This window comes from Pogona vitticeps, chromosome 13, assembly GCF_051106095.1.
Source record: "Pogona vitticeps strain Pit_001003342236 chromosome 13, PviZW2.1, whole genome shotgun sequence".
In the NCBI taxonomy this organism is placed as follows: Eukaryota; Metazoa; Chordata; class Lepidosauria; order Squamata; family Agamidae; genus Pogona; species Pogona vitticeps.
Genome location: NC_135795.1, coordinates 16,223,792 through 16,249,913, shown reverse-complemented (window position 1 = coordinate 16,249,913; position 26,122 = coordinate 16,223,792). Strand labels below are relative to the sequence as shown.

At 43.7% G+C, this 26,122-nt stretch overlaps 1 protein-coding gene across 3 annotated transcripts; it reads left to right on the top strand.

Annotated features, from left to right (window-relative positions):
• Positions 1 to 113: 113 nt before the first annotated feature.
• Positions 114 to 26,095, top strand: LOC110083729 (cytochrome P450 3A24). 3 transcript variants are annotated; one of them, XM_072982674.2, is made up of 13 exons: positions 114 to 321; positions 16,821 to 16,914; positions 17,064 to 17,116; positions 17,855 to 17,954; positions 18,770 to 18,883; positions 19,303 to 19,391; positions 19,649 to 19,797; positions 20,169 to 20,296; positions 20,515 to 20,593; positions 21,993 to 22,153; positions 23,376 to 23,602; positions 24,234 to 24,396; positions 25,200 to 26,095. In XM_072982674.2, exons 1-13 carry the CDS (start codon positions 251 to 253, stop codon positions 25,293 to 25,295), a joined length of 1,524 nt encoding a protein of 507 aa, XP_072838775.2. In that variant the 5' UTR covers positions 114 to 250; the 3' UTR covers positions 25,296 to 26,095. The 3 variants fall into 3 exon arrangements, with proteins under 3 accessions (XP_072838775.2, XP_072838776.2, XP_072838774.2); XM_072982675.2 differs by lacking the exons at positions 16,821 to 16,914; positions 17,064 to 17,116; positions 17,855 to 17,954; ... (7 more) ...; positions 24,234 to 24,396; positions 25,200 to 26,095 and adding exons at positions 1,097 to 1,190; positions 1,342 to 1,394; positions 3,008 to 3,107; ... (7 more) ...; positions 11,202 to 11,364; positions 12,680 to 13,606; XM_072982673.2 differs by lacking the exon at positions 114 to 321 and adding an exon at positions 12,771 to 16,015.
• The last annotated feature ends 27 nt before the right edge of the window (positions 26,096 to 26,122 follow it).

Below are 26,122 nucleotides of genomic sequence, written 5' to 3'. Positions count from 1 at the left end.
GAGCGGTCCCGAAGGAAAAGTGAAAGTTCTCCCCCGGCAAGGATGCCGAGTCGAAAGTCACCCGGGGTGTTGAGTCCACCCTTTCCGGGTTCCTGCTGCTGCTGCTGCCTTGCCAAGGATCCGAAGGGCCAGGGCCAGAGGCGAGAGGGTGGCAGCGAGCGTCCCTCTCGGTCCGGACACGGGAGCCAGTGAGCGAGCGAGCGAGTGAGCGGAGGAGGGAAGGAAGGCGGCCGTCCCCGAGGTCGTGAGAATGAGCTTTCTGCCCAGCTTCGCCTTGGAAACCTGGGCCCTCCTCCTCCTCCTCTCGGCCCTTCTCGTCCTGTAAGTGTGGGCAGGGAGGGAGGGAGGGAGGCGGGGGGGGCGATCTGGGAAGGGGGCACCTCTTTCTCTTTTTTTTTAGGGGGGGGAACAATCTCTGGGCAAAGGAAGGCAAACTTTACGCACTCCGCACAAACTCTGTCCGGCGGCCGGTCGATTGGAAGAGGTGCGGGTGGGGTCCAGAAGCCTTGGAAGGACCGACGGGGGGGGCAGGCAGAGAGGAGCCCAGGACGGGGAGGGAAAGCTCGAGCGGATTGAGGCGGATGCTCTCCCCCCCTCCCCGCCCGCCGCCTCCGGAGCCCGCCGCCTCCTTCCCTAGCAAAGTGATGTCTGTGTTGCGAATGACCGGTTGGCCTGGCTGAGAAAACGAGGGGAGCCTGGGAGCTGTCCGAAGGTTTCCCCTCTGCTTCTCCTTCCTTCGTGGCTCCCAAACAGGAGAGAAGTCTGGAAACAGCCCCGGGGATTGATTTCCTGGAGACGCTGCCCTCCCTTTGCCTTGCAGGGAGACAACTCGCAATATCTAAAAGCTTCCAGGCAGAAATTCAACAGATGCCCGTTTCTGTGCGGGGGGGGGGAAGGGGGCACTTCTGAAGCTTGTGTTGGATTTTGGGGCTCCCAAAGGTGTAGTTTTTGAGTTCTAGCTGTTCCAGGACCCTCTCAGAAGACATGCCCATCATGGGAAGTGTGGGGACAGTGTCCGGCGTTTATCCACAGAGGTCGGGACCAGCCTTGCCAGGAGAAGAGGCCGGCTGAATGATTTCTCTCTTTGTCTTTTCAGCTACGGAATCTGGCCCTACAATTTCTTTAAGAAGCTGGGGATCCCTGGGCCCCGGCCTCTGCCCTTTCTCGGGACGTTCCTCGAATACCGACATGTAAGTATTTGGGGGCAGGAAGACCCTGCGTCCCTCTGAGATGCTTTCGGTGCCCCCTCCGTGATCAGTTCAAGGGCTGGCTTAGATAGTTTTCTGTTTTCTTGCTCGGTGCTTCTCTGACATCTCTTTTTATTATTATTTATTCTTTTAGGGGCTCAATGATTTTGACGTGGAGTGCCATCAGAAGTATGGCACGATCTGGGGGTGAGTAATCACAGAATTTACCCCTGTCCCTAAGAGGGGCAGTTAAAATGTGGTTTGGGGGTGTGTCTGAATATCTCTAAGATGTTAACTTCCCTGACGTCTGTCCACAACAGATGTGCAGAGGCATGTCAGACGGAGCTCAGAGATCCAGGCTCTGACTTTCCATCTGCTACCCGGATGTAGTTTGTGGGTAAAATGGAAACTGATTTCCTCTTAGAGTGTGAGGCAACGTATATGTAATGCAGGCATTGACTAAGAGGAGCAGGAATTGCTACACAATTCTATGGGGCTGGGATCAGCAGCCACTCCTTCCTTTCTGGCCAGTCTGGATCAGGTCTAGTTCAAACCCTGAAGCCGGAAGCAACACAGGCTTGCCCATTTCACAGACAGAAAGAGAACCTTCGGCATGGCCTAAGGGATAATTACTTTAAGATTATAACTTGAATAGGGAATAAGAGCATTTTGTTATGTGTAGTACTTGTTATTTCTACTGAATTGTCTGCTGAACTGAAGCTCCATCCAAATCTCGGCTCTTATTCGCAAATGAATTCAAGTAAAACTGTAGAAATAGTGCTCAGAATTTCCTCCCTTAGACCAGCTGCACTGACGACCAGTCTGTTCCCAAGCCCGGTTCAAAGCAGAGCATACTACATAAGGAGATCTAGTGAGCTTGAGCCAAGGCTATCCGACACAGCCTAGAACTCCCTTTTAACTCTCCTTGGACCTTAAGACCCTCCTCTCGGTCCTGCCATCTTTACAGATGTCTTCGACAGAGACCGGAGAGTGGGCCTTCTCGGTGGTTGTCCCCAGGTTATGGCCTGCCTCCCTCTGTGGGGCTCAGCTCCCTCCTCTCTTCTTGGTGGCAAGGGAAAACATCTTTATTCCAACAGGCTTTGGGTGTTTAACATCAGATTTCAACATAGCTAGTTGCCATTCACTGCCAACATATACTTCAAATGTGTTAAGTATTTTTATATTTGCTTATATGATAGTTTTACAATGGCTTCTATAATATTTTTTAAATTATTTATACAGTCGTGCCCCGCTTAACGATTACCCATATAATGATGAATCTGCTTCACGACGATGTTTTTGCGATCACAATTGCAATCGCAAAACAATGTTTTAATGGGTTTTTTTTTGCTTTGTGACGATTGGTTCCCTGCTTCGGGAACCGATTCTTCGCATTACGATGATCAAAACAGCTGATCGTCGGGTTTTCAAAATGGCCACTGGCTGCTCAAAATGGCTCCCCGCTGTTTTTAGGAGCCATTTTTCGCTTAACAGGCGCCCGAAAATGGCCACCATATGGAGGATCTTCGCTGGACGAGCAGGTATTCAGCCCATTGGAACACATTGAATGGTTTTCAATGCATTTCAATGGGCTTTTTTATTTCGCTTGATGACATTTTCGCTCCACAGCGATTTTCCTGGAACGAATTAACGTTGTCAAGCGAGGCACCACTGTATCTTGTTTGTAATTCTTATTCCTGTTTAATAGTTTGAGAGCTGCCTTGAGTTCCACTGCTAGGAGAAAGGTGGCAGATAAACAAACACATAGATAAATAGATAGATAGTTAAACAATATTTCTTTTACTTTTTTTCACTACTAGAATCTTTGATGGCCGACAGCCACTGCTGGCTATTCTGGATCCTTCCATCATCAAAACTATCTTAGTGAAAGAATTTTACACCCATTTCACCAACCGCCGGGTAAGTGTCCACTCTGTTTTTTTTTTCTTGGTAAGATACACTGTAAAAGAATTTGATGATGATTTCTGCATTATACAAGGGGTAGGACTTGATGGCCTTATAGGCCCCTTCCAACTCTTTTATTCTACGCAAAGATACACAAATACACTCCTTAAGGTCCACCTAGGTAATGCCTAAGTTATACAAAAAGAGAAGATAGAAATTACAGACTTAACTCAATTGTCCGTTATTATTTTCTTTTCTCTCTTGCATTACTAAGGATATTGGTTTGAACGGAGAACTAGGCAAATCTCTAGTTGTGGCCCAAGATGAGCAGTGGAAGAGGATCCGCGCAGTCCTGTCTCCCACCTTCACCAGTGGGAGGCTGAAGGAAGTAAGTCATGAAGGCAATCAGTCTTGGATATCATCCTGCCTAAGGAATATTTTGGCCAGTGTGATCCTCAGCAAACCTAAAGCAGTTGAACCCCTTTCATTCCTGGGTGAAGGGATGGTACAGTACTAACTGTATCTCAGTTTTTGCTCCATCTGCATTTGCTCCAAATGCACCAGATGCTTGGGGGGGGGGGAGGAGGCCCTTCTCTCAGTCCTGTTATGTTTCCTAAAACCGGATCACCCGACAACGGGAGGATGATTGCAAGACTACTGCAAACCACTTGTTGGTGGTGATGCTGTTTAAAGAATGGCATCTCAGGCTTTAATCTGTGTTCCAGATGATGCCTATAATCAATCATTATGGGGAAATCTTGGTCAAGCATGTCCAGAAGAAGGTGGAGAACAATGAATTCATAGACACAAAAGCGTGAGTAATCCTTATTTATTTATTTATTTATTTATTTATTTATTTATTTATTTATTTATTTATTTATTTATTTATTTATTTATTTATTTATTTATTTAATTAATTTAATTTAATTTAATTTAATTTAATTTAATTTACTTTAATTTAATTTAATTTAATTTAATTTAATTTAATTTATACCCCACCTATCTGGCCCACTCTAGGTGGCTTCCAAATGGGCCTATTATACAGTTGGACCCAATAACGGAGAAGTTTGTGAAGGATCTTGAAGCAAGACCTATTATTTTAAGAAAATAATGGCATATAACAAAAATACATGCTAAAACTTATCAAAGTTTAATGATGCAAGACCTTTTTTTAACGAGTAGTAATAGTTATTTTTTTTCTATGACGTAAGTCTAATAAATGCATGGATCACTGATGAAAAATCATCCAGGCATCAATCAGGTATGATAAATTTGGAGGATTCATTTGAGAGATCCTCTTACATGTGCAGGCTAATTCCTTTTGTTTACATACTGTGGGAAGCTTTCTACCCCATGATTCTGTTGAATTTGTAATCTGAGTAAATGTCTCTGAAAAATCAAGGTGTCCTTGTTCGTATGGAAGGCTGTTGCTTGAAAAAAACGCCACATGCCCTACAGCATCATTACATGAATTGTATTTGTGTTTTCTTCCTTTCTTTTCTCCAGCATTTTTGGGCTCTACAGTTTGGATGTGGTGGCCAGCACTTCCTTCAGCATTGACGTGGACTCCATAAACCACCCCGACGATCCTTTCGTTATAAATCTCAAGAAGCTAATGAAGTTCAGCTTTTTAAACCCGCTAATAATCCTGATATGTACGAAGGCCCCCCCCCCGTGCTAAAACATGTTGATGCCTTTCTCTGTTGCAAAGAAATGTGATGGGGGGTGAAATAGAAAGGTGGTGAATTTTCCTTTATGGATGGCCACTCTATCTGACCAGCTCCAGCCATTCCTTCATGCCCAGTATGGGCCCTCACAAACCTAAGTTATTTATTTATTTAAAGTATTTCTTTACCCCACCTTTCTCATAAAAAAAAAAAACAGGATACGAGGCAGTTTACATCATTAAAAGATGGTATTTAAAGCAGAACACAATTTTGCTTTTTATAGAAGCACAAAAAGCATCAAACAAGCGCCACACTAAAAATATAAGTAACACCAAGACATGTTCAAACCAGTAAGGTACAACCATCTCTTTAAAACTCCACTCACGCAGCCAGTCACATTGAGGGGAAGTTTGCCTGAAGAGAAAGGTCTTTGCTTGCTTGCAGAAGGACAGCCAAAATGGGGCCAGCCTGGCCTCCTGTGGGAGGGAGTTCCACAGTCTGGGAGCAGCCACGGAGAAGGCCCTGTCCTCTATCTCCACCAAGCACACCTGTGAAGGTGACGGGGCTGAGAGAAAGACCTTAACACTCGAGCTGGCTCATAAAGCGAGATGCAGTCCTTGAGGCAAAGAATCCGGGTCCCTCCTTCTGTTTCCCCGATTCTGCCCAGGTTGGAGGAAAACCCCTAGAAGCAAAAATCTTCTCACGTCCCTTGTTTCAAGTTCTCCTTCCAAGAAGGATCTGACTGTTTTCTTACCGTTTCCCTTAGAAAGAGCTGAGTGGGACTTCCTGGTGGGCTTTTCTCCCTCAAAGACCACTTTCGTTTTTCTCATCAGTTGTCTTTCCATCCCTCGCAACACTGCTGGAGAAACTAAAAGTCTCCCTGGCACCTTCCTTATTGAATTTCTTCACATCTGTAGTGAAAAAAATCAAGAACGACCGGCAAAAGAATCAGTCTATGGTCAGTTCAACTCCTTGTGTGGTCTTCTACAGATCCATAGTCAAGATACTGTGGTGCCTCGCTTGGCGACAATAATCCGTTCCAGCAAAATCGCTGTAGAATGAAATTGTCATCAAGCGAAAGTAAAAAGCCCATTGAAATGCATTGAAAACCGCTCAATGCGTTCCAATGGGGAAAATACCTCAGCGTCCAGTGAAGATCCTCCATAGCGTGGCCATTTTCCAGTGCCTGTAAAGCGAAAAATCTGCCCTAAACAGAGCGGGGAGCCATTTTGAAAACCAGGCGGCCATTTTGAAAACCCAACGATCAGCTGTTTTGATAGTTGTAAAGCGAAAAATCAGTTCCCAAAAAAGGGAACCGATCATCGTCAAGCGGATTTTCCCTATTTAAACATTGTTTTGTGATTGCTAATGCAATCACAAAAACCTCATCGTTAAGCGATTTCGTCATGGAGCGGGGTAATCGTTAAGCGGGGCACCACTGTAATGTGTTACTAGTTCTTTCTTTAAAAGGAAATACATTTTCCGCATCAAGATCAATGGCTCTCAACCATGCTGAGTGGCTTCTTGATTCTTAACTACCTCATTGGCTGTGTTTGCCCTTTTCTGCTAACCACAGAATATTTTTGTTCCCCTTCAGGACCGCGTTGACTTTCTGCAGCTAATGATGGACTCCCAACATTCAGGAGACGTCTCTGATGGGACAGATTCATATAGAGGTAAATATACAGGCCGCAATGGTACAAATCTGTATCAGATAACAATGGAACAAAAATTTCACTCCCCTCTGTTTTTCACCATGCCCATCTGTGACACCACAAAACTGCGAGCCAACAAGGATACATGGCATTACTTAGTGTGGGACAAAGGCATGAGAGAACAACCAGGTCTCATGTTGCCTTTTAAAACCCAGGAGGGTTGAGGGCGCCCGCACCTCTGGTGGAAGCGAATTCCAGAGTGAAGCGGCCACCACAGAGAAGGCCCTGTTACAGGTGGTAGATTTCCAGCCTTTCCACCCACACTTCCAATATGAGAGATGTGGATGGGACAGATAGATGTTTTGAGGGAGAGGGCCTCAGGCAGGTATCAAGGCCCTACAGCATTAATGGCTTTAAATACTAACACAGGTCTTGATCACACCTGCCAAAGAACCCCAATTATACTGATTTTGCCATTTAGATTGTTTTATAATTTTGTCTTCACATGATGCACAGCCAACATTGATTCATTTGCCCTGGCAATCAATTCATTTCCCCCTCGCCAAGAGGGGTTGTTTTAAATTGTGCAGATGATGCATTAATTCATTCTTTGTCATTTCAGTGTGTGTGAATGTTGCTGTTGATTTATTTCCTTTCTGCTGCCGCCAGCACAAAAACAACATGAATACATTGCTCAGAAGGAGATAGCCTCCCCCCCTCCCTTGCAGGCAAAAGAGGGCTGGAGATTTCCTGCTTTGAATTGTTAAAAAAAAAGGAGCACAGCAATTTTTTTAACCCTGCTCTTCACAATACTTTACAAGTCTTTTAAAACCCGCTTCCTCCTCCAGAAGCTGTTCAAAAGGGAAAAGAAAAATGAAAGCCAAGAACTGGGAGGGAAATATATGCAGGGAAAGTGAGTAATGGAGGGAAGGGAATGAGGGAGGAGGAGGGGGAGAAGGTTTGTACCACTTCATTGATGTACAGTATCACCTTGGATAATTTTAGAATAAAAAAAAGGACAAGGGTGGACTGATTGACCCAAAAAACAGTAAATTAAATGAATCAATATAAAATTAAAGAGCAGAGTGGCCTGCTATAATAGTTCGAATAGAAATAAATGAATTGATACAGTTAAAAACTATAATATAATATATACCGTATGACCACTGAAAAAATTGTATTGGTACAACAGAGGTATGAAACAAATTGATATAAATGGGGTTCTTTTCACACATGTGATCAAATCCTTAAACACTTTTAATTTGGCCTGGAAGCATACAAGCAGCCAGTGCAGATGGGCCAAGACAGGAATTATATGGTCATACAGGGATGAACCAGAGACAAATCTTAACCACTTACTTCTTCACTTTTTCCCCTCAATGATGAATTTGATGAAGATGGACATATTTGAAAATGAAGAACAAGTTGTTATAAGTACTCAGCCCAAGCTTCTATGCCTGTTTTAATTTTGTCTTAATGCAAGCTACGTTTCAGCACTGTATGCCTCCTTCCTTCTTCTCTAACTCACACCTTCCTTTCCTTAACATTCCCTTCTCTTTCTCCACCCCTTGGAAAGAATATACACAAGTCCAGACATTTTATGGACAATAGAGAAGAGAGGAATTCTATCCAGAACTCTTGAAGGACAGGAGATGCAAGGAAAGATGAGTGGAACATAGAAGGACTGCTTAAAGCTGTTAGCTCTTTTTTTTCTTCCCAAGTAAAATAGTGTATTATATTGATCTCCCAGCACAAAACAGAGAGCAAGAGGGAGCCGTGCTGGGGAAAACACCTCGGCTTCTCCTCCCATATTTAGAGAGTCAGCAAGAGTCCGTCGTTGAGAAGAATACTTGCTCAGATTACATCACAGGCGATGTTAGTAGAGTTCTAATTGTATGCGTAAGTTTGCTACACAGAGCTTGCCAAAATAACTTTTATTAAGTACAAGTCCCACCATTATTGTTACTGACTGCTTCTCTGTAGCACTGATTCACTTTTGTATTTTCTCTTTTCATTTATTTTCAGCTCTGACTGACAAGGAGATTTTGACACAAGCCATTGTCTTTATTTTTGCTGGTTATGAGACCACCAGCAGTACCCTTAACTTTCTGTCGTACTCCTTGGCCATCCACCCAGATGTTCAGCAGAAGCTGCAGGAGGAAATTGACAAGATGCTTCCCAACCAGGTAATGGTCTCTATTATAACCCCTGTGTCTCATGTTACAGACAAAAAACACCACAAAACAACAACAACAACAATGGTTTAAATTGATCTGCATTGTACGGAACACGGTTTTGTAGGAGGATAAAAAGTAAGTGCTTACTGTAGTTTGTAGCTAGTGCGATCATTTTGAAAGCATGATGTTACTGTATCTAGAAGACTGAACTGTGAGAAGGTAGAGAGAAGAAGAAACAGAGGTAGAAGCTATATGAGAATCTTGGTCAAATTAATGTCCTCATTTTTACCCTCAGAGTAGAGGTACAGTAGTGAAGAGTTTAGTCATTCTGGATATGAGAATTCAGCAAACTGTGGACCTAAAAAGTAACTTTTCCAAGCTGTGTAATAGTGTAACTTGGCGAGACTAATTGTGCAAGCATCGTTGCCATTCAGAAAAAAATGTGAACAAATTCAACATATAAATCACAAAAATTAGCACAGTATAAATCACAAAAATTAGCACAGCTATCTTGGTTTAACTTTATTCAGTTGAAACAATGGACTAAAGAATGGGTGAAAAGAAGTTATAAATATAGGAATCCTACCAAATTTGATGAAATGACAGTACAAAAGGGGGAAAAAAGATGATAATATAAGATAATGATAACAGGTAGAATTTATTGATAGAAGAAGAAAACCAACATGATGCTCTTGAATCATTATCAGAATCAGATTTGGAATGGTCTTTTTTCTTCTTTTGTTAAAACCTGGAAAGTTGGCGGGAGCGAGATTTCTTGAACACTGATAAAAAACAGTAGGGATGAAGTGTTTCAGATTTTATGACTAGAAAACCCATAATTCCCCTTTATTGAGTTCTATCTGACAGACAACTAACAAACAGGAAAATATTGACAACTAGGGAGAAAGGTCTCAGTTGGAAGGATCTGAGGCCTAGCTTTAACCCTGCGTGGGTGATGAACAGAAAGCTAAATGGAACTAGGCCTAGCTAAGCTTCTACAGGTGAGCCACATTTAGGTGTCTGTAACTCATCTGTCTCTCAGGTAGAATTTCCAGAATAGAGAATTTTGGATTTTATAGTCCATAAGATCCAAAAAATTCCCATCCTATCAGACAGAAACTTGTTTCAACCATTTTGGTCCAAATTCAGTCATTTCAGAAACTATTAAACCATTCTGTGTCAACATTCATGACAGCTCCATGCTTCTGGACCTGTTAGCATTTCTAGAATGGCTCCGACACCCAGAGCTTTCTCTGCTTCACAGGCTCCTCCCACCTACGAGGTGATCCTTCAGATGGAGTATCTTGACATGGTGGTCAATGAAACCCTCAGGCTGTACCCTCCAGGGGGAAGGATCGAAAGGGTTTGCAAAAATACCGTGGAGATCAATGGGGTGACCATCCCCAAAGGAACTGTGGTGATGATCCCAGCTTTTGTCCTGCACCGTCTCCCGGAATATTGGCCAGAGCCGGAAGAATTCAGACCCGAGAGGTAGGTTGCAAGAAACCCTTCATATCTCCTCCTCCTCCCAAAATTGGCAATTTCCGGAAGCCAACTAGAGTAAGACCAGTCGATCCACGAGATTTCTATAACTGTTGACGTACCATTTAGAAATACATACAATGGCTCTCCACTCTATTTGCATCAAACGATTGGATTCCGACCATAGTATGAAGCATTTATTTGGCGGGGGATTCCACCATGCCCTTCACAAGCATTCCTGAAGCAGTGGCGGGCTACGTAGAAGGAAGCATACTGACTGCCTCAGCCTTTAATTAGGTCCAGCAGGACATTTCTCTTGTTTGTTCCTGCCCATCCCATGCAACTTTTTGAGTGATAAGCTACAGATATTATCAAAGGGCCACCTCCATGGTCTTCAACAGTAGAGCCACGTACATTGGTGCCTCTCTAGACGATGATAATCCATTCCACTGAAATCGCTATTTAGCGAAATCATCGTCTAGCAAAAAGCATTTCCCCATTGGAATGCATTGAAACCTGTTTAATGCATTCCAATGGGGAAGAATTGTCATTGTCTAGCGAAGATTGGCCATAGGAAAGCCGTTTTGTGAACCGCCGATCAGCTGTTTAAATAGCGGTCTTGCGAAGCTTAGGTCCCGAAAACACCCATTTTGCAAGCGCAGAGGGAGCTGTCAAAATCGTCGTCTAGTGAAAATCGGTTTGTGAAGCAGGAACCAAACATTGTCCAGTGAAATTCCCCCATAGGAATCAGTGTTTTGCAAATCACTATAGCGATCGCAAAAAGTCAATGTCTAGCAAAAAAACTGTCATACAGGGTAACTGTCTAGCGAGGCACCACTGTAGCTTATCCTTCTAGGATAAAGAGCTAGATTTAATAATGAATGAGGTTGTGATATCCCACAACCAGGATCACAGCTGCATTTATCTCTCTGAAGAATTTGCCCTTTGGATCTGCCCTTAGATCAGTCATCTGACCAAAATCACTTCCCCAGGTAATAATTCTCAGATAACCAACTTGGCTGATCTTTTTCTTCCAGCAATGAAAGATTAAAGGTGTATGTTGCTACCTAATCTCTGAGACCTCACATTTCTAGTCGTATTTCTCTCCTTCTCTGGATTTGTACACAGGTTCAGTAAAGAGAACAAGGAAACCCTTGACCCGTACACTTTCCTGCCCTTCGGAGCGGGTCCCCGGAACTGCATTGGGATGCGCTTTGCTCTCCTGGTTTTAAAAGTGGCCGTGGTGGTCCTGCTGCAGAAATTCTCCTTCCGGACCTGCAAAGAGACGCCGGTAAACTGGGAAGGTTTTATTTATATCATATAATATAAAGGTCACTTGCCCTGCTAGAATTAACTGCTTACATGTAAATGTTTACAAAAACCCACTGGCCAGTTCCAATCCCATTTACACATCGTCGTCCCAATCGCTACTTAATTCTTCTGCATCATTTGTTCTGAGTCATTGGGGAGCAAAAGTTAAATCTTGCTAGTCAAAGAAAGCATGAAAGCATGGCAAAGAGGAGCAAGTGAAGATCTGTAGTAGCCTCATTGTTTCTATTTCACAGAATAATGGAATAGAACAATGGAGCTGGAAGGGTCCCATCGAGCAACCCCTTCCTCAAGGCAGGAAGCCAAATTAAAGCTGATCTGACAGAGGGTTGTCCAGTTTTCTCCAGTATTGGAGGCATTAATAATACAGTGGTGCCCCGCTTAACGCTTAACCCGCTTGATGACAAATCCGCTTCATGATGAAGTTTTTACGATCGCTTTTGCGATCGTAAAACAATGTTTGAATGGTTTTTTGTTCATTTTGTGATGATTGGTTCCCTGCTTCGGGAACCGATTCTTCGCATTATGACGATCAAAAACAGCTGATCGTCGGGTATCAAAATGGCCACTGGGTGTACAAAATGGCTCCCCACTGTGTTTAGGAAGCCTTTTTTGCAAGACAGGGAACAGAAATTGGCCGCCCTATGGAGGATCTTCACTGGACGGTGAATTATTCAGCCCATTGGAACACATTGAACAGGTTTTCAATGCATTTCATTAGGATTTTTTTTTTTTTGCTTGACGAGGATATCGCTTAACAGCGATTTTGCTGGAATGGATTATCCTCGTCAAGCGAGGCGCCACTGTATAGGCCTCATCTCTGGGTCAGCTCCTGCAACCTGAAGCACATCCATGCTGCTTTCAGTGAATTCTCAAGACTGGTTACAAAACAAGCCTCAAGAATAGTGTATTACATTTCCCTTAGTCTCTAGCCAGTGACCAAGCTGCCTGTGGATTGTGGGAGTAGCAGTACAAAACAGTACTAAACCGGTCTGAGTAATTACCTCCTGATGGCTAAGTTCACACTTCAGCTCCCAGTGAGCCTCGTGATTGAATTGCGAAGGAAAATCCCTTGGATATTTCTTCCTGCCTTTAATGAATCCATCAGAAGGTGTGCGGGGAGAGTAAGAGGAAGTACCAAAAAGAGAAATGAGAGAGGCATATTTTCTAATTATTTCCTCCCAATTAGCTGCTGAATCTTCCTTTTAACCCATTCTCTTATCAATTTTTTCCCTCTCTCCCTCCACACCATCTACTTTCTCTTACTCTTGGCAAAGATTCCCCTGGAACTTGACAGCATGGGCTTCTTGCAGCCAAAAAAGCCAATCAAACTGAAGTACATGCCCAGAAAGGCTGCTGGATCTGAGGAATAGAGAAATGGAGAATGAAGAAACTGAAAAGAGGCTGATGCGATGGGCCTTGTTTTGCCCCACATCCCATGGAATGGGTAACGTGAGTGAAAAGCAGGCCCGAAGACTGCAAATGGGACACTACGCTTACAAATGCTCCTCCTCACATCAGTCAGGAGGACTAGAGATTTAAAGCATCAGAAGTGAAGTTGTAATATTTTGTAGTTTTCACTCCCAAGAACATCCCTGAAATGCTGTCTTCGTTGTTTCAGTGTATATGTCTCTGCTAAGTTATAAACCTATTAACTTCAACAGTGATTACACACAGATAAGACTGCATAGGATTGCAACCTTTATTTATTTAATACAGTGGTGCCTCGCTTGACGACAATAATCCGTTCCGTTCAAATCGCTGTTAAGCGAAATCGTCATCAAGCGAAATGGAAAAGCCCATTGAAATGCATTGAAAACTGTTCAATGTGTTCCAATGGGCTAAATACCTGCTCGTCCAGCAAAGATCCTCCATAGGGCGGCCATTTTCCGGTGCCTGTCTTGTGACTAGTCCGTCCTAAAAACAGTGGGGAGCCATTTTGCACAGTGGGTGGCCATTTTGACAGCCGCTGATCAGCTGTTTGAAAAACATTGTAATGTGAAGAATCAGTTCTCGAAGCAGGGAACCGATCGTCGTGAAGCGAAATTTCCCCATAGGAAAACCATCATAAAGCGGATTCATCATTTAACGAGGTAATCGTTAAGTGAGGCACCAATGTAATATGATAAAGGAACTATAGAGCCGCAGGAAGAACACTTCAAATAAGTGCTCAGGTTTTAAATTAAAATGTATCCAACAAAGAAGATGTAATGTTTGTTTTTTAGTTCTGTTTTTTTACCAACTCTCCTGAAACAGCATAGAGGAAACTGGATGGATGGATGGATGGATGGATGGATGGATGGATGGATGGATAGGTTTATATATATAAGCTGGTCTTCAGCAACTGAATCTCTGGGATGTTGGAATTTTTCACTGTTTGCAATAAAGGGGCAGTATATAAATTCTGTAAATAAATAGAGCATGGAGCTTAACTCCATGCCTCAAGCTATTTGGTCCCCACGCAGCTCTCTCAAATTTACAAACTATCCTTATTATGCTTATGCCCAACTTGGGTCCATCAAACATTGCATTTGCTGTCTGCAGTAACCATGCTTTTAAGGAGAAAGACAGCATATAAACAAATAAACAAACCATCCTTGCCTATCACAACACTAATCTTTGGCAAATATCTTCAGCAAATCTCCCACCTCCATAGTTTGTTGGCGATGTGGAACAGGGATTCCTTGATCCTGCCCACAATGTGGGTACCGTGCTAGAATGCTTTACACAGATCTTTATTCACATTTCCACCAGGAAGATAACAGTGAGGCAACAGAAAGGCAGGCTGACACCATGGCCAGAGTGCTAGGCAAGATTGGGCAGGAGAGCAAGGGGAAGTGACATTCCATTAAACTCAATGGGTGATGTTGGGCCAAGCACATTGTGTCAGCCTAGCCTCCTTCACAAAGGTGTTGTGAGGAAATCAGCAATCTCTGTGGCCTTGAACTCGTTGGGAGGGGAAAGGGGGATAGAAGTATAGGACACTAATGACAACTGAAACCATGCGAACCAAGGAAGCAGGTTGGACAACAACTGAAGAAACCGAAGTTCAGATGCCCATTCAGCCATGGCTGCATAGCTCGTTGGGTTGGAGTACCTGGTTATGGAGCCAGGAGTCAGATGTTGAAATTCCCCACGGGCCTTGGAGGAGAAGAGCCAGAGTGTGTGGCTTTGGGCAAGCAACGTGGTCCCAAGGAGCCTCAAAAGAAGGGGAAATGGTAAATCACAGCTGAGTGTTTAGTGGCTCAAATCCTGTTGCTCATGATAGTTACAGTAGAGTAGGGCTACTTGAATCAATAGAACCCACAGAGGGTCTACTCTAGTATGACTTCCTATTCAAAGGTAAACAATGCTAAACTATACCTTGAAGCCCTTGACAAGAGTTGCCATAAACTGGAATCAACACAATGGAATACAGTACAACTATGAGGATGAAGATGATGGATAGCTACCATTTACCTTCCAGGACTGTTGTGAGATGAATAGGGGTGGTTACGACCCTGCCGTGAGGTCCTTTGGGGAAAAGACAGGATGCAAACACAGTAAGATGCAGACACATACTAAGAAAAAAATATCTAACTGCCACCAATGAGGCTTACTCCCTTGTAAATGCAGAAAATAGTAAGTAACACAGCATTGCTATAGCTCTGGAGCATGTCTAAAGAGCTTTGTCCATGTGACCAAACTTAATCAGACCCATACACATGCAGTTTCCTGCACCAAATGCTTACTTCTGAATAAGAGTAGAATTGAACACTGTGTCTCAAACCGGGCAGCACCGTCCTAACCAGTGAGGGCTTCTGCCATTTGGACTCTCTAAAAAAGGAATTAGGAAAAGACTCAGAACTTGGAAATGCTTTTTTTTAAAATGGACTACTATTCCCAGAAACCGCAGGAAAGCGTTGGAGGTGGGGGTGGGTGGGATCCTGGGCATTGTAGGGCAGACAGTGGTCTTTCAAATCTCTAGGAAAATAAACCCTCAGAACAGGAGGCTAAGGATGCGGGATCAGACAATAAGGCTAGGAAAAGTTGACAGCAAGAGAAGAGGAAGACCGATCACGGTGAGATGATTGACTCCATAAAGGAAGCAGCGCTGCAGAGGACATTTCATGTTGCGGGCCACTCATTCATAGGGTGCCCTTGAGTTGGAGGTTAGGTGCCAGGTTAAAAACAAAACAAAACTAGGTTCCCTTGGCCACTTTACAGCCTCCACATACGTGCAGCTCTGTAAAGCCGAAGCCCCGGGGGGGGGGGGTCGTCTTTTCCGGGTTTCCCGTCTTCCGACCGAGCGGTCCCGAAGCAAAAGTGAAAGTTCTTCCCCGGCAGCGATGCCGAGTCGAAAGTCACCCGGGGTGTTGAGTCCACCCTTTCCGGGTTCCTCCCTCTGCCCTGCCAAGGAGACGCACCCAGATCCGAAGTGCCAGGGCCAGAGGCGAGCGGGTGGCAGCGAGCGTCCCTCTCGGTCCGGACACGGGAGCCCGCGAGCGAGCGAGCAAGTGATCGGAGGAGGGAAGGAAGGCGGCCGTCCCCGAGGTCGTGAGAATGAGCTTTCTGCCAAGCTTCGCCTTGGAAACCTGGGCCCTCCTCCTTCTCTTCTCGGTCCTTCTTGTCCTGTAAGTGACCTGGGCAGGGAGGGCGGCGGGGGGGGGCGATCTGGGAAAGGGGCACCTCCTGCTTTTTTTTGGGGGGGGAACAATCTCTGGGCAAAGGAAAACAAGTTTTACGCACGCCGCACAAACTCTGCCCGGCGGCCGGTCGATTGGAAGAGGTGCGGGTTGTATCCAGAAGCCTTGGAAGGATGGACGAGGTGGGGGGGGGCAGAGAGGAGCCCAGGACGGGGAGGGAAAATTCAACGGGACGAGGCGGTGGCTTCTTCCTTTCCCCTCCGCCCCTGCTTGACTCGTCCCTCCGGAGCCCTTCGCTTCCTTCCCTTGCAAAATGTTATTTGTGTTGCGAATGATCAGTTGGCCTGGTAGAGAAAGCGAAGGGGAGCCCGGCGTCGCCTCCGGCCGCTGGGAGCTGTCCGAAGGTTTCCCCTCTGCTTCTCCTTCCTTCGTGGCTCCCAAACAGGAGAGAAGTCTGGAAACAGCCCCGGGGATTGATTTCCTGGAGACGCTGCCCTCCCTTTGCCTTGCAGGGAGACAACTCGCAATATCTAAAAGCTTCCAGGCAGAAATTCAACAGATGCCCGTTTCTGTGCGGGGGGGGGGGGGGAAAGGGGGCACTTCTGAAGCTTGTGTTGGATTTTGGGGCTCCCAAAGGTGTGGTTTTTGAGTTCTAGCTGTTCCAGGACCCTCTCAGAAGACATGCCCATCATGGGAAGTGTGGGGACAGTGTCCAGCGTTTATCCACAGAGGTCGGGACCAGCCTTGCCAGGAGAAGAGGCCGGCTGAATGATTTCTTTCTTTGTCTTTTCAGCTACGGAATCTGGCCCTACAATTTCTTTAAGAAGCTGGGGATCCCTGGGCCCCGGCCTCTGCCCTTTGTCGGGACTTTCCTCGAATACCGCCATGTAAGTATTTGGGGACAGGAAGACCCTGCGTCCTTCCGAGACGCTTTCGGTGCCCCCTCCGTGGTCAGTGCAAGGACAGGCTTAGATCGTTTCCTGTGTTCTTGCTCGGTGCTTCTCTGACATCTCTTTTTGATTATTTATTCTTTCAGGGGCTCCTCGAGTTTGACCTGAAGTGTCATCAAAAGTATGGCAAGATCTGGGGGTGAGTAACCTGTTGTTATTTCTACCTGTTATTTCAAATGAATTCTCTGCTGAACTGAAGCTCCACCCAAATCTCAGCTCTTATCCACAAACGAATTCAAGTAAAACTGTAGAAATAGTGCTCAGAATTTCCTCCCTTAGACCAGCTGGACTGACGACCGGTCTGTTTCCAAGCCCGGTTCAAAGCAGAGCATACTACATAAGGAGATCTAGTGAGCTTGAGCCGAGGCTATCCGACACAGCCTAGAACTCCCTTTTAACTCTCCTTGGACCTTGAGACCCTCCTCTCGGTCCTGCCATCTTTACAGATGTCTTCGACAGAGACCGGAGAGTGGGCCTTCTCGGTGGTTGTCCCCAGGTTATGGCCTGCCTCCCTCTGTGGGGCTAAGCTCCCTCCTCTCTTCTCGGTGGCAAGGGAAAACATCTTTATTCCAACAGGCTTTGGGTGTTTAACATCAGATTTCAGCATAACCAATTTTCCTATATTTACTACCAGCATGTCCCTCTAATCTAATCTTCTAATCTAAATGTGTTTACATTGGTTAATTAGTGATTATATTTTATGATGCTTTTCATTTTTGCTTGCTTAATACTTTTACAATTGTTTATAATTTGTTATTCTTTTTCTTGTTTAATTATTTCTGAGGAGCCTGGAGTCCCAGTGCCAGGAGAAAGGAAGCAAATAGATAAACAAATAGATAAATTAACAAAGTTTCTCTTCCTTCTTTGTTGCAACTAGAATCTTTGATGGCCGACAGCCACTGCTGGCTATTCTGGATCCTTCCATCATCAAAACCATCTTGGTGAAAGAATTCTACACCCATTTCACCAACCGCCGGGTAGGTTCACCCCTTTTTTGGATAAGATACACTGCGAAGTTGACCTGCACGTATGTATTTACAGTGGTGCCCCGCATGACTACGATAATCCGTCCCATTGAAATCGCTGTTTTGTGAAATTGTCATCATGCAAAAAGCGTTTCCCCATTGGAATGCATTGAAACCTGTTAAATGCATTCCAGTGGTTGAAAATACCTTGTTGTCCAGCGAAGATCGCCCATAGGGAAGCCATTTTATGAACGCCGATCAGCTCTGGGTCCTGAAAATACAGGGCAGCCATTTTGCAAAGCTGATGATCAGCTGTAAAAATCATTGTCTTGTGAACAAACGGTTCGGGAAGCACGGACCAAATCATCGTCAAGCGAAAATCCCCCATCGGAATGACTGTTTTGCGAATCGCTATAGCAATCACAAAAAGTCATCCTTATGCAGATTCGTTGTTTAGCGAGGTCATCGACTTGCAAGGTACCACTGTATATATTAATGGGTACCCTATGTGGGGAAGTGGATAAAGTGAGTCATGACTAAGATTCAGGAGGCTTGGGTTCAAATCCTTGCTCAGCTATGAAAACTCACTGGTGGTGTAGAACCGGTAAAAGCAGTCCTTAAACACCCTGCTTAGCTTGAAAGCCTTATTAGCATTCCTTTATGTCCATTCTGACTTGATGGCACATTACAACAAAGTAATACACACCCAAACATACACGTCTCAAGGTTCAATTAGATAATGCTGATCCTATGTGGAACAGAGGTTCAGAATTAGAGATACAACTCAATGCCTGTTATTGTTTTCTTTTATGTCTTGCATTACTAAGGACTTTGGTTTGAATGGAGAGCTAGACACATCCATACTCATTGTTGCAGACGAACACTGGAAGAGGATCCGCACGGTTCTCTCTCCCACCTTCACCAGTGGGAGACTGAAGGAAGTAAGTCATGAAGGCCATTCTACTTGGGCATCATGCTACCTGAGAAGTATTTTGGCCAGTGTGTTTCATCTGTTCTCAGCAATCCTAAAGCAACTGAATTCCTAACGAAGTGAATCCCTCTTCTGTTTGGAATTGCTGTCATAGAAATCATTTGGGATTGTTGTCGTAGAAGGAAGGACTCCGTTTCTTTTCAGTCCTGTGGGAAGGGATGTAACCACACTAATTGTATCTCACTTTCTGCTCCAGCCACATCTCACTTAAATGCTCCAGATTTGGGGTAGTGGTGGTGGTGGTGGACAAGGAGGCCTTATCTTGGTCCTGCTGTGTTTCCAAAATCTGGATCATCTGAACAGTATGAGGCAAAGTTGATACTAATCCCGTTTAATCAATGGCATCTCAGGCTTTGATCTGTGTTCCAGATGATGCCTATAATCAACCGTTATGGGGAAATCTTGGTGAAGACGGTCCAGAAGAAGGTGGAGAACAATGAATCCGTAGACACGAAGGCGTGAGTAAGATTGTGGGGCTATGGATGCATATCTTAGAGTGGGACTAAATAACAGAGAGGTTCATGAAGGATCTCAGAGAAAGACATGCTACCATTTTGTCTCCCTCTGTTTGATTTCCGGATGGAGCTATGCTTTTCACAATAGCACATTCTGAATCCTGCTCTCCGACTGTTTTAGATTTCTTGAAAATACATCACGTGCCATACATTGTCATCACGTCAAATGTGTTTGTGTTTTCTCCCTCTCTTCCCGCCAGCATTTTTGGCGCCTACAGTATGGATGTGGTGGCCAGCACTTCCTTCAGCATTGACATTGACTCCATAAACAACCCCAACGATCCTTTTGTCCTGAACATCAAGAAGCTAACAAAGTTCAACTTTGTAAATCCACTATTAATCCTGATTGGTACGAAGTTCCGATGTGCATTTTGACTCCCTTCTCTGCTGAAAAAAAATGCAGGTGGGGTGGAATTGGAAGGTGGTTAAATTTCCCTTATGGATGGCCACTCCTGTCCTCTTGACAATTCATTCATGGTAATTATCGACCTTCACAAACCTTCAAGGCTAAACCCCAGGGCCCCTCCTTCCTTTCTCCTTCCCACTTTTTACCCAGGATGGAGGGGAAACCCAAGGGCATAAATGATCTCCTCAAGTCCCATGTTTCAGGTTCTCACGAAAAGGAGATGACAGTTACCTTACTGTTTCCCTTAGAGAGAGCTGAATGAGATACCTTTGTGGGCTTTTCTCACTCAAAGACCATGTTGTTTTTCTCTCCAGTTGTCTTTCCGTCCCTCAAACCATTGCTGGAGAAACTAAACTTCGCCCTCCTATCTTCTTCTGTGGTGACATTCTTCACAGCTGTGCTGAAAAAGATCAAGAACAACCGGCAAAAGAATAAGCATATGGTCAGTTCAACCCCTTGGGTGGTCTTCTAGAGAGCCATAGTCAAGATAACTTGTGTGACTCCGTCTTTCTTTAAAAGGAAATATTCTGCCCCAAGATCATCTACCCTAAACCATACTGAGCAGCTTCTTGATTCTTAAATACCTCATTGATCATCAGGAACAGTGAGATATGTGTATGGCCTTTCTGCTAACCACAAACTCTCTCTCTTTCCCTGCAGGAGCGTGTTGACTTTCTGCAGCTAATGGTGGACTCCCAGATTTCAGGGGATACCTCTGATGGGGCAAATTCGTATAAAGGTAAATATATACAGTACATAGGTCACAATGGTACAGCTCTATATTAGACAATAGTGAAATACTGGTGGTAGTGAAGAAGGGTAGATCACTGGTTTTGGAGGAGGCAGTGGGTCCAGCAGAATTAGGCCACAGATTTCCATTTGAACAGGGGCTCCTGGGGGATATTGCTAGGATAGGCAGGTTGAAGATGAAAATCAGTGACTGAGGAGTATGACTCAAAGTAATGTGGGTTGGAACTGGAATCCTTTTCCTCCATATATCTGGAATGATGGAGATGCTCCAACTGTTTTCAGTCTTACATTTTCTGCAATGCACTGGGATGCCTACAAGGAAAAAAACACTGGAGTTGACCTACTATGATGCACCAATGGGAACCGTTTCAATTTCAGGTCATATAATTAAAATCTCATTTTGCACTCTGTGTGAGCTTTCATCTGCTGAGGACTGAGCTCTTAATGCAACCACACTTCTGGATACATATAGAAGTCTTGATATGTTCCCTTCCACCTGTAACTATTTTGGTTGGAGGATCATCATTGTTATCATTGATATCATCATAATCATTATTACATCTGGAATGACTCATTTCAGGCTTTGATACCTTTTTTAATTTTTCCCTAATGTGAATTGAGTTTCCACACTATACATCCCCTCCCTTCCTCTACCAACTGTTCCCCCGTCCCTTTCTGTTATCTGCCCTTTCTTCCCCTCTCTCCCTTGGAAGGAATATGCACAAGCTATGCCCTTTTATGGGCAATAAAAAAAGAGAGGAATCCCTTCTAGAACTCAATGGACAAGTAATGCATGATAAAATGCAGGAAACAAAGAAGGAGAACTTAGAGCTATTAGCTCTTTTTTCCCCACAGAGTATGTTATATTGATCTTGCTAGCATGAAGCAGAGTGCGAGAGGCAGCTGTGCTGGGGAGAACATCAGAACTTCCTATTGCTTTTTAGAGAGTCTGCACGAGTCAGTTGTTGATAAGAACACTGCCACAGATGACATCACGTATGATGCCAGTAGAGTTTTAACTGTTTATGCCCCCATAAGGATTTGGTTTGTTTGAAACAAGGGAAAAGATAGATATAACAGAACTGGGAAGACATTGACTGTGAAAGAAAACAAAACAAAAACAAAAACAGTTATGAAAGGAGAGAAGTAATCTAGAAATGGAAGGGATTGATTTATGTATCTACTGGAGTTTATTAAACTAATCTAAATCAATGGCTGGCTGAGCTACCTCTTAAACAGGAACAAAGAGGATGTGTGGATAAGCTATAAATTCACTACACCAAGCTTGCAAAAATTACTTGTTTGGAGTACTATTCCAACCATTATTGTTACTGCCTGCTTCTTTGTAACATTGATTCACCTTTGTATTTTCTCTCATTTATTTTCAGCTCTGACTGACAAGGAGATTTTGGCACAAGCCATTATCTTTATTTTTGCTGGTTATGAGACTACCAGCAATACCCTTAGCTATCTGTCTTACTTCTTGGCCATCCACCCAGATGTTCAACAGAAGCTGCAAGAAGAAATTGATGAGATGCTTCCCAAACAGGTAAAGGGCTCTGTTATTGCCATCATATCTCATATTATGGACAATTGGTTAAATGATCTGCTTTGTATGGAACATGATCTTTCAGGAGGATAGAAGAAATGTACCTGCTTAGTTCTTGGCTAGTGTGATTGTTTTGTAAGTACAATATGTACGTTACTGTATCTAGAAGACTTAACAGTGAGTAGGTAGAGAGAAGCAGAAATACAGATAGAAGCCAAATGGGGATCTCAGTCAGATGCATGTCCGAATTCAGAGTAGAAGTATGGTAGTGAAAAGTTTGGTCATTCTGGATATGGAAATTCTGCAAACTCTGGGCCAAAAAAGTAACTTTCCCATGCTGTGTAGTAGTGCTACTTGGCAAGACTAAATAGTATTAATGCCTTGACATCCTTGAGTCATATTGTACAAGCATGGTTTCCATTCAGAAAACATGTGAACAAATTCAAGATGGCAGCCTCTGCTCCACTGATTTAGTCAGGAACAGACACAGGGATAAAAGGAATTCAAATCTAGTTTGTCAAATCTAATCCACAGAACCAAAGTGTAAACTGATTTTACCTCCTTCTTCGGTTTGCTCAAGAAGGGCGTCTGTCAAATAAATGGACTGAAAATGGTAGATCAGATAAAATGTGTGTGAAAAACAAATACTACCTATTAAGGAAGTAATCATTTTTTAAAGATATGAATGTCTTTGTTGTTCTTGTTAAAACCTTGAATGTTGAATTAACAGAGATCATTGAATACCGCTAAAACATTGGGGATGAAGTTTTTATTTTTTATTTTATTTTATTTTATTTTGGACTGCAAAAGCCACAATTCTCCTTTCTGGGAGTTCTACCTGACAGCCATCTTACAGACAGCAAGATGTCGACCAGCTGGAAGAAAGGTTTCCATTAAAAAGCTTTGAGGCTTAGCTACCCCAAAACTTTTTTTTTCTGCCACAGTGCTAGCTGGGAGCTTTCTTTCTGATATAATTTTGGCCCAAATCCAGTCATTTAAGAATTCATTAAACCATTCTGTGCCCACATTTATGACAGCTTGTGGAAAATGTGGAGGGGGACAGTCTCCTGCTCCTGTCATGAGCTGCTCACGGCCACCATAAAGGCAAGAAACTAGCTCTTTTAGGAATCTCAGAGGCTCCCAGATGCTCTAGTTCCATGCTTCTGGACCAGTTAGCATTTCTAGAATGGCTCCCACACCCAGAACTTTCTCTGCTTCACAGGCTCCTCCCACCTATGAGGTGATTCTTCAGATGGAGTATCTTGACATGGTGATCAATGAAACCCTCAGGCTGTACCCTGTGGGGGGAAGGATCGAAAGGGTTTGCAAAAACAACGTGGAGATCAATGGGGTGACCATCCCCAAAGGAACTGTGGTCATGATCCCAGCTTTTGTCCTGCACCGTCTCCCGGAATATTGGTCAGAGCCAGAAGAATTCAGACCCGAGAGGTAGGTTGCAAGAAACCCTTCATATCTCCTCCTCCTCCCAAAATTGGCAATTTCCGGAAGCCAACTAGAGTAGGACCAGTCAGTCCATGAGATTTCTATAACTGTTGACGTACCATTTAGAAATACACACAATGGCTCTCCCACTCTATTTGCAACAAACAATTGGATTCCAACCGTAGTATGAAGCCTTTATGTGGGGGGGGGGGATTCCACCATGCCCTTCGCAAGCATTCCTGAAGCAGTGGTGGGCTATGTAGAAGGAAAAATTGGCTAGAGTAGGCCCAGTGATCAAATCTGATCAATAGAGTGGTTGACTTGGTGTACCAAAATTTGGTCAATGTTCTCTAATCTCTCTTTAGAACTAGCAGTTGGACTGAGACAATTATGTAGTGTGGGATTTGGTCGTGCCCTCAGCCAGCAATCCTGAAGCTGGGCATTGTAGGGGGATGTTGCCTTCTTCTGCCTTTCGTGAGGTCCAGCAAGCCACTTCACCCGTGCAACTCTGCCCTTCCTAAGCAAGAGAGGGACTCAAGGGACCTCCCACCATGGTCGTGAAGGACAGATGTACGTAGCTTGTTCTTACAGCAAAGGAGAGGCAAATGTGGTAATAAACACGGTGCTTTGCACACAGGTTCAGCAAAGAGAACAAGGAAACCCTTGACCCGTACACTTTCCTGCCCTTCGGAGCGGGTCCCCGAAACTGTATTGGGATGCGCTTTGCTTTCCTGGTTATCAAAATGGCCGTGGTGGTCCTGCTGCAGAAGTTCTCCTTCCGGACTTGCGAAGAGACGCCGGTAAATTGCGAAGGTTTTTGTTTTTTGTCTATATGTATATAAAGGGCAAACGCTCTTTGACTGAACCGCTGACGTGCCAATGTTTACAAAAACCCACTGGCCACTTCCAAGCCTCTCTACACACATCACTGTTCCAAATTCGACTTGTTACTTCTGGATCATTGGCTCCCAATCATTTTGGAGCCAAAGTTAGATCTTGCTGGTCACAAAGAGCAGGAAGAGGAGGAGAAGGCGGAGTTTTGTAGTTGCCTCATTGCCTCTAACGATTTCATCATATGGGTATCACCTCTGGATGAGGTCCTGCAACCTTTAGCACCAACATCTTGCTTCTGTGGAATTCATAAAACTGATAACAAAACATGTTTGGAAAAACTTGGTGTGGGCAGGATGCATTTCAGCCTGGACTGTCTCTAGCCAGTGACCAGGTTGCCTGTGGATTGTGGGAGTTGTAGTACAAAAAATGAGTTGCAATTTCTGAAACACCCTCAAATGGCAGACATTTCAGCAGTTTTCACCCCCTGAATGGCTGAGTTCACACTTCAGCTCAGAAATGAGCCGCGCTTCAAATTACCAAGATTACTTCACAATCAAATTACCAAGAAAAACCTCTTAGATGTTTCCTCGTGCCTTTATTAAATCTATCAGAATGAGACTAAGAGGGAAATATAAAACTATGGAAATAAGGGGGGGGGCATATCTTTCCAATTATTTTCTGTGAATCATCAGCTGAATCTCCCTTTTAACCCTTTCTCTAATCATTTTTTTCTTTTCTCTCTCTCCCTCCACACCATTTCTTGGCAAAGATTCCCCTGGAACTTGACAGCAAGGGCTTCATGCAGCCGAAAAAGCCGATCAAATTGAAGTTGGTCCACAGACAGGTTGCTGGATCTGAGGAATAGAGCAAAGGGAGAAAGGGAAGCAGAAAGATGAATCCACCCTCTTTCCACTGGACATCCCATGGAATTTGTGCTCTAGGGAAGAGCAGAACTGAAGACTCCAAATAGGCCACTCACTGCTCTCCCTCACATCACTGAGGACTAGCTACTTGAAACCTCAGAAGTGAAGAGAGAATGTTTTAGTTTTCAATCTTTAAAATGTAATTCTATCTTCGCTCAGATCTCTATCTTATTGAATTCAATGGCACTTACTCCCAGAAAAGTGTGTACAGGATTGCAGCATTAATTTCCCTATTTCAGTCTTACAAGCAGAGGTAAAAACATAAGACTTAGAAATAAGTAACCCTCTTAAGCAGTGATTAAAGAATAATTGCTTTTTATGCTGTTTCTATTGGCCAAGAGTTCCCAAAACAGCAGAGGCATTGTTGAGAACTACAATAATATATACTGTGGGTCCTGATGGCAATTTTAGACTATATATTTTAATTGTTTTATCTTTTTTTACTGCATTTTAATTGTTGTAAGCTGCCCATAGACCTTTGAGCAGTGTGGGCAGCATATTAATTAATTAATTAATTAATTAATTAATTAATTAATTAATTAATTAATTAAATACATACATACATACATACATGCATACATACATAAATACATAAATAAATACATAAACTTTCAAGTGAGATTTGGTGAATCACAACTCACATACTCTCCAATCTGTGAAAATGTGCATTGAAATAAATGTGTGGGTCTCCAAAATGCTACCAATCTCCTAAAACATTTATTATAAATATTTTATTCTCTCACCTGTTTGGCTGCTTATTTTGAAATTG